A 9045-nucleotide genomic window follows, 5' to 3' on the forward strand; every position below is an offset into this window, starting at 1 on the left:
TGATGTATATAACCCCCCCCCCCTGCTGTAGTTCCTGCAAATGGCGATGGAGATACTATATATATATATATACATATATATATATAGAGAGAGAGAGAATTAATACATAAGATCCCATGTATTTCTATGGGTCGTAGCTAGGGGTGTGCGAATAGCGAGTTTCAGAACTGAATCGAATACGAGTACGAATTGAAGGCTCTTCGAATAGTTTTCGAATAGTAAGGCAACCATTTTCAAAGCAGCCCAAGAATGGTAATGTAACCGTTTTCGAAACAGCCCAAGAATTCCATGGCATTTTATTTGAAACAATTATTCACAAGATTTACCAAAGCAACATTACGATTACTTTTAACCAACAAAAAATACCACAATTATGTAAACGGCGCAAGCTTGCATAAAGCAGCAACTGGAGCCTTAAAAATATTTCGTAACTGCAGGTTTAAATACAGAAGTAACTACAGTATTCAATGTGGCACTTTGTCAACAGATATTAAATAAAATTCATATATAAATATTAAACAATATTCATGAGTCAACATCATAATGAATGTTACGACGAAGATAGTGGAATGATAACTCTGTCGCTTCGGCGACATCGGACTTTTAAAGCAAAAAAACGCCTTCTTCCTGTGATCAATCTAGCGTCGATAGTCACGTGAAACCTTGGACTGCATGCATCTTGGTAATTCTATGATTAAAACAAGAAACGTTACGCCTCTCTGTTCCAACGTTTCGTTCCTTTGTGGCTTTTTTCGTCAGTGCCTATTATTCGAAAAGTATTCGGTTTTTCTAATCTGCCCTATTCGCTTCGAGTGCCGAATCGAATAGAACGCTATTTGGTTCGTTATTCGAAATTTTCGAATATTCGCACACCCCTAGTCGCACACTACTGCGTTATTTATTCATTTATATCCTCACCCGTGCCTATACTACTATACCCGTGCCTATACTATCTCTTGCGCCTTGTGTCACCGCGTCGCCGCCCAGGAGCGGAGCATGTGCGACGGCGTGTTCTACACGTACTGCGCCAGGGCGCCGCCGCAGTTCCTGTACGACGCGCTGTCCCGGACGTGCATCGAGTCGGGAACGGACGAGGTGCAGCTGTGCAACCACAGCCCCAACCGCTTCGCCTCCAAGGCCGAATGCGCCAGGAGCTGCGTGCACGGTTTTGCGCCGGCCGACAAGTGCTTCGATACGCCCATCTTCGCAAAGTGCGGAAGGTGCGGGAGCTTCCTATAACGTCGGATTGCTGAAGAATGATAAAATTTGTGAGTAGCATTTTCAGAGCCGAAAGACGTGCTACCAATTAAAGGTGTCAAAAATCGGGTTCCTTGCTGTTTCGTGGCAACTGTTGCAACGGAAAGTAAACATGACGTATAGGAGTGGACACAGCGCAGACTTCCAAGAAATTGTTTCGTTTGTGTGTGTGTCATCGCGCTATGTGTTGTCCGATGTGCCTTTATTGCGACAACAACTATATGGGTACTCGAGGGTGCATTTTTGCGCCGTCGCCGTCATGCTCCGTATAAAGTCATAATCGATAACATTGCCCCGCGCTTCGTATTTTGTACGTGTTTGCGGAGGCTGCAGATGGGCACGGCTGCATAGGCTCCGTCGGGCGAAGAAGCATGAAGGAACTGCGTCGCTAGGGCAGAAAATGCGAACTTTATTAAAAATGACGTGGTCGCGCGTGACGGACATTAGTAAACGGCTTCTATCCTTGTATGTGCTACGCTCGCACTGGTTACGTTGCGTTAAAGCGGCCGTGTTCCCTTACGCCAAGGCAGCTATGCGACATCGGATCCTAAAGGAGTGAGCTGCTAGCCTTGCTACGTGTACAACATTCCAATTTGTTGCTATCGCATTCATTGCTTCGCCCGTGCTGCGAAACTGTGACTTGTTTCTTTATATGCCCTCGCTTTTGCATGCGCTACAACAAAGAATCTGCTAAACTCGTTTACGTATAGAAAGAGCTTCGAGTCGGTGATCACTTTAGAATGCGAGTGTTATGGTGGAGGGAAATTTAGAGCTGACTCCCGGTTTCGTCGTCTCAGGCAGGACGTGAAGATAAAGCAGTGGTACTTCACGGGTCGCACCTGCGCTAGCTGGCCCTTCTGGCAGGGCCGGTGCCCCGCGAACGAGAGCCGCATGTTCGCCACGTTCGCCGACTGCCTCCAGCGCTGCGTGACCGGTGCGGCGGGCAAGGGGTCCTGCGAGCCCCTAGACACCGGCGACGTGAGGGCGTGCACTTCGCAAGAGCTCAGCTACCCGTACTTTGCCGACAGCGTCGGGGACCACGTACGCTGCCTGGCGGCATCGGTTGCCGGACTGGCGAGGCACCGCTGCCTCGCCGGCACGAACAAGTTTGCCACAAAGGCCGCCTGCCAGAGGGCGTGCGTGCAAAGCTCCGAGGACGAAGGTGCCCTAGATTTGGGCTGGTATTAAGAAAGATCCCGCGCATACTGACGCGAATGCCGCCTTTGTCTAATCGTTTCTTTAAAATTCACGAGCCGCTTCACTCTGTGAAGACGGAGGACCAGCGAAGCTGTGCAGCACGCTGATTTATTTATTTCATTTATTCATTTATTTGCGCATTCATTTATAATTTTCAATTTAGCGTATGTTCCTTGAGACACTTTCTCCTCAATTTTAATGGACCAGAAATGCACCACGCAGGTTGTTTATGCATATTTTATTTATGTCTGTTTATTTTTAGTGCACCAATGGTAAGCAGTGCGGTTTGACCATTTTCTATGGCACATACCTCCCAGGGGCTTTCTGTAAAGAGGGTAATTGTTCGTGCAGTTACGATGTGTTCATATCAATACTCTCAGGGTCGCATTCTTGTCAACCAATTAGCCCATGTCGCCAGCTGCCGCTTAAGCTCATTCTGGATGGCGACGGTCGCTTTTTTATTTTGAAGGTACAAGGCCGTTCATGGTGATGAAATGTTGCTGTTGAGTAGGTTCGTGGAGTTACCCTAGTTATATACAGCGAAGCTGTAAAAAAAAACCACCATCTCCCACTAAGGGGAACCATGTGGGGATGCGAAGCAGGGCATGGGTCGACTTAAAGTTGCGATCATCACGGGCACCTTGCCCGATTCTGTCCTGTCCTTACTTTTTTCCTTGATGGTACGCGTCTTTTTGGTTTTTCAGTAACCTTGCCCGATGTTAACGCGTCCTTGCATGTGGAACACACCATGAATTCACTGTAGTTGCTGTTGCTGTTCGCCATCACGTGATTGCTCAGAGAGTGTAAGGGGGAGAGGCTACAGCGTCTAACCCAGCCCGTTACACAGGCCCGAACGCGCTAGTGCGTGCCAGCACACATGGTTTTGTCTGCGTTACGCCAAGCTAGGACAGCATACGGCAGCCAGGGCCCCTAAAGTGCTCTGCACGTATCATCATCAAGGCGGTCGAAGAACAAGAGGAAGAAGACTTCTCCTTGGCGCGAGCGCGCGCTCAGATGGCTATACTACGTGGGACGGTCGCCAATGGAAATACGGACACAGCGCAGCGCAAAAGCTGCTTCGCATCTAAAAGGAGTTATGTGCAGGACCGTCTGCCAGTGCGAACAGTAACTAGGCTTGAAATTATATGTTTTGTGCAAACATGATTTTCGACTCGGCTTATGAGGGAAGTGGTAAAAACATTTATTGCCGCGGGGCCCCAGCCCTCTACCTGGCACTGTGAGGAGTCACCTTTACAAAGCGAAGAAAAGCCCCTGAGCCGCACTCCTCTTCATCGCGTAGGCAGAAAGCAGAAGTGCTGGTCATGATGTTCTCCCAGTAAGACACCGCCACAGCCGATGATGAGGAAAGGTGGGGCACGTGAGGAGGATGTGCAGGAAATCTGGCTTGCAGCAAAGTTCGCATGAGCAGGGCAGTTGGTCTGGGTATCGGGTGTTTAGTACCATAGGGCGTGGAACAGTCTCTAGGCATCGCCAATGTGCAGCCTGTGCTAAGGTTAGGGCTGGTGGAGTGTATACGCTTCGTTGGTCCCGAAAGTACGACAGAATATCACGGAAGGAGAGCAGGCGCTTCTCGGCTGGTGGAGGAGTCTCGATTTCTCCTGCCCGCACGTGAGATCTGGGGCTAGGGAATGAGCCCCCTCGTTGCCAGGGAGGCCGGAATATGCTGGCGTCCAGACGAGGGTTATGGAACGCCGGGGCAGCCAGAAGCGAGCAGCGGTGCGGGATATGAAGTCATTGACATAGTTTAGAATAGGAGATCTTGAGGTTCAGTAAAGTTGAAAATTGGGCGAGTTGGTGATAGTTCATGTTTACGTGGGAAGCAGCGCAAATTGGACAAGGCACGAAAAGGAACGAAGCAGCGGTCGTCCTGTCTTTCTTCGTTCCTTTTCGTGCCTTGTCCAATTTGCGCTGCTTCCCACGTAAACAAGATCTTGAGGTGCTTATAATTGTTGTGGCAAATAAAAGTGCAAGCGTGGTATCTGCCTCTCTGGCGAAATTGGTGATGGTTAAGCTGGAAGTTAAAAGCTTCGTCTGACAGTCAGCTACCACCAAAGCCATAGAGAATTCTGACGCGTATTCCGTTGCGTCCACGAGTACTCGCCGTGTTCAGCGCAAATTTTAATGGAAGAAACGTGTCATATATAAGCACAAAAAAAAAACGATCAAAACAAAAAAAAACAGAAAACAAAAAAACCACAAAAACCAAACAGAAAATCTTATCCCCCACCAGGCATGTACTCACGTATGCTGTAGATAGGCAATCTCAGCTTCTGTGAGAGCGATTGAAGGCTGGCTCACGCATCTGTCTCTTGCTTTTATAATTTCAAACGCTTCAGCTATTTCACGCGTGCGCTGGTCCCTGTGCCTCATCGTCACGGTGGTTTTGTATAGCTCGGCTGCGCATCCGCACTGCCGGCAATGGAGGGAAAGATGCGTAGATGGTGTGCCTTTCAGAGAGCTAGCGTGCTCCCTTAGACGGACGTTGAGACAACGACCCGTCTGCCCAATGTACGCACCACCACGTGACAAAGGGATGGCGTACACCACTCCGCTCGCGCATTCAGTGAAACGCTTAGAGTGCTTCATAGTGCAACCTTCAGTGCTGTCAGCGGCCTGCCTCTTCTGCGCTCTTTTTTCAACTCTCGCGCAAACGCTCCCTAGCTTCTTGCTGGCGCGAAAAACAACATTCACGTCATAATGACCACCAATCTTCTTCAAACGGTGGGATACCGAGTGCAGATAAGGGATAACAACAAATTTTTTCCCCTATTCGAGGGCAGAGCCACTGGATCTAGACCCTCTTCTTTTTCTTCTTTTTTCAAGCGATGCAGCAATCGCTGTGATGTGGAAGCTAGGACCAGGCGCGGGAAACCAGCCGCTTCCAATCTGCCAACCTGCCGCAAAAAACTCCGTAAAAAACTCTGCCGTAAAAGGCTTCAGGCGAAGCTGCCTTAATTTTCTTTTTCAACGGCACGGAAGTTTCGCGTTTGTGGCTTCTCTAGCTATTGGCGGACCGCGCGACGCGAGATCGCCCGCTCGGCGTTCGCCTTGCTCTCCGCTGCGCTAGCGGCGCATGCGCAAGCAAGCTGAAGCGTTTCCAACCTGTCGAGCGGGAGCCCTCACATCCGGCCTCACAAAAGATGTCACGTAATGGCTTCTCCTAATCTTTCCTTCCTCCGTGGTCAGCGGCATCGACGTCAACACCAACGACGCAAAAAGTGATGATGACATCGTCTGTGACGTCAACATGCCGTCAGAGGTACCAAATTTTGCAGCATCGTCATGACGTCACACAATGACGTCATCAGATGGCATCGTCGCTTGGTGAGATCTGGGCCGATCTTGGATGCATTGCAACACCACTCGAGGTGCAAAAAGCTTCGGGGGGGTCAAGGATCAATGCAATCGACTGAGAAAAAAAAGAGCATGGCGTTCGCCTCGAAGTTGTTTTGACCAATTCATAAGGGACCACGACATTTTTTATTTCCAACTACTCGCTTTTTACAAATCTTCCAGCCTGGGTACTCTATGAGGACCTACATCAACATCTGCTGGAATGACGCATCAGGTCTGTCATGTAAAGAACAGCTGCAGGGCATTGCTAGTTTTATGCGTTGATTGTGCATTTGAGTCAATTCATGCGAGTGTGTTTCAAGAACAAAAGCGCAGACTTGGCTCCGCAAGATATGAGGTGGGCGACGGATGGATATATAGATGGATATTATGATGCTTGGCGTGATGTAGTGGCTCAGGGCAGGAAACTCACACTGTCGACCTTGATTTACCGTAAGACGCCCCTATTGCCGTAGTCCCCATGCAGGTGAAATTTAAACCACCGCGACCTGTAACCGGTGCGGATCTGCAACTTCACAGTCAGCTTTACCCTTAACGACCGCAACCAGTCCTGTTGAGTCTTTTTTTTTTCTGTATGCGAAGACGACCTATTAGAATAACCCAATTTCTGAAAGCCTAATAATAATACGTATGTAGGAAGCATGGTACAGCTACCAGATGCTTCAATCAATACGTTTACCGGTGCAAGAATTTGCAATCAAGCGAAATTGTAGTGAAGATTGCACTTTTGTTTTATTATTATTTTCAATACTGCTAACTCCATGATAGGGGTTCTAGCAGGGTGGTATATATAACAAGGCCTCTTAACACACATCATAAATTCAGACGATAGCAACATGAAATACCAATACTTTACACCGTCAAACAAAAGGCAGACAATCCCTTGGTAGTGCAAAATACAGCAGGGTTCCATGTCAAGGAGAACCTGAAATTGATCACTGTCAACTACCGTTACTACATGTGCATCGGCTTCATTCTGCTCTGTTACAGTTCGGAGAAAAAGAATATTTAAAAACATTGTTTTTGGATTGAAATGGTATTAATAAAGACGAATGTCGTTGCCTTGCAGACTAACCTGTGGAAAATTAAACATGGTAGCATGTCCTGCTTGTCCTTGACAATTTTAAACATGAACTTAAGGCGAGCGGTTTTATTTCTTTCGTTTATACGTTCCACGTCTGCTGGCAAAGCAGCTGAGTAATAGATGAGGGACCGTAACTATTAAAAATAAATGGTACAGCCTTACTTATTTGTATGTTTGCATGCTTTATCTGCGCATTCAACGAACGTCATGTGAAAGCTGATCCTTGATTTATCATGATGGCCACGAAATTTCATAGACATCCGAAATAGGTGGCGACCAGTCGCAGCCACCTGGCTTGTAACCAGACTTTATTACAGCTATCGCAGTCTAGCATTTTGGCCAGCACCTACTCTAGTATTTCCTCTTGCTTTCTTTACAAAAACCTCTATTTGTGTATCGCACAGTATCATGCACCTTTATTTCAACGCCTTTCTTACTCTGTTCCCACCTAGTATTATAACGTCCCTTGATTATCCTTACTGCAGACCAGTTACTCCTTCATCTGTACTCCCTGTATTGACATAGCTGGCTGAGTATTTTAGTACTACCGTTACGACGATCTGAATAGTTTCTGTATAAGTGTTGCATCGGACACTTGTTTCAACCGTTGCAGAAATTTGCTCTGGTATGTCTTTTTTCTCTAGGATGGCTAGCTCTCTCAAATAGTGGAGCACTTCACGTCGATTTCAGTTGCGTATATTGAAACCGCCATGGCGCATTTTATTTGCATCTTTTGCATGAGATTTACCGTCTCTGTTTCTTTCACTTTCTTCTTAGCGAATCCTGGTTGTCGAGTTACGCTTTCGATTACGTAGCACTTTGTTGCCAATCTTATCCACTATTTTTGCATTTGTCAATACAGGCAGGCGTAAGAGCTCACGTACTGACGATCCACGCCACGATCGATAATTAGTCGGACTTCGTCGTCTTCAATATTCTATTTCACTACGAATGAGCCGCTTGGTTACGTGTGCAAATTCTGACCCGCAAACTGAAAGCGATCAAGAAAGGCTTTGTGTAGCTGGAGAACTCGGTGATATGTGAATTGCTTCTTCGTGGTCGTAAAGAAAACGGGAGAATGCCATCGTCTGCTCACTGAAGGCGCCGAGCTTCACATTCAGACCTTAGAACAAGCGAGGAAGCGTACCTCCACGCGTTACTATTTCCTTACATATCCTACTGCGTTCAGGATGGCTGCTTACGGTCTTTCGCTCTTAGATATGCCATTTGGGATCTATGAAGCCGTGCTAACAGCAAGATCTAAGGCAGGAGCGCACGTCTACTACACAGTAAGTGCAGAGCGGCCACAAAGCACCATAGCCTTGTGGCTATTGCGTAAGGCTGCAAGAGGTCTCATGTTTGATTCCTCTACCGAAGGACGCATTGGAATCACTTTGTAAAACGGACCAGTTTCACCATAAAACAAATCCGTAAACATGGGGTGGGAGCTTCAGCCGACGTTTCGACAAGTGGACTTTGGCGCGTTTGTGGAGAGTCGTGCAACTGCCTCGGTAGCTTAGTCGGAAGAGTGGCGGGCGCTTATCGTTGCGGTTCAAGAGATCGGAGGTTCAATTCCAGGCGGCTGAACTATTTCTTAGCTTTTTTCTTTCTCATCCGTTAGCGTCCATTTTATCAGCGTCATATCAGTGACGGACCGTCACTGAAGGCTCGGTGGACCCCGGCATAAAACACTTCCGTGTTGAAAAAGTTATACAACGTTAATTTTACGTTTGGAGGTAAAACGTTTCTCTTGTACATAAGAACACAAGCGACGCGGGATGCTTTTAAGAGACTGTGGTTAACATGGAAAAAACGGTATAAAGGAAAAGATGGAAGCTTGCGATGAACAAATCCGTAAACAGGGGGTGGGTGCTCGAGCCGACGTTTCGACAAGTGGACTTGTCTTCTTCAAGGCTAGAACTGATTTCCTTAGCGCTCGTGTGTATATGCTGCGTGGCCTCTCCTACACAAGAGAGAAGGGGAGGGCCTGTGGCGTACCAACTCGTTCGCGTGTGTGTGTGTGTGGAGGGGGGGGGGGCTGGCGTCACTCCCTCTGTCCGCCGGATATATATATATATATATATATATATATATATATATATATATATATATATATATATATATATATATAT

The 9045-nt window shown here is 47.4% G+C and overlaps 1 protein-coding gene across 1 annotated transcript; it reads left to right on the plus strand.

Annotated features, from left to right (window-relative positions):
• Positions 1-991: 991 nt before the first annotated feature.
• Positions 992-2445, plus strand: LOC119398513 (uncharacterized). Its single transcript, XM_037665357.2, has 2 exons — positions 992-1220; positions 2055-2445. The coding sequence occupies exons 1-2, from the start codon at positions 997-999 to the stop codon at positions 2443-2445; spliced, it is 615 nt and encodes a 204-aa protein (XP_037521285.1). The 5' UTR covers positions 992-996.
• Positions 2446-9045: the final 6600 nt, after the last annotated feature.

Source organism: Rhipicephalus sanguineus, chromosome 7, assembly GCF_013339695.2.
Source record: "Rhipicephalus sanguineus isolate Rsan-2018 chromosome 7, BIME_Rsan_1.4, whole genome shotgun sequence".
Taxonomy (NCBI): Eukaryota; Metazoa; Arthropoda; class Arachnida; order Ixodida; family Ixodidae; genus Rhipicephalus; species Rhipicephalus sanguineus.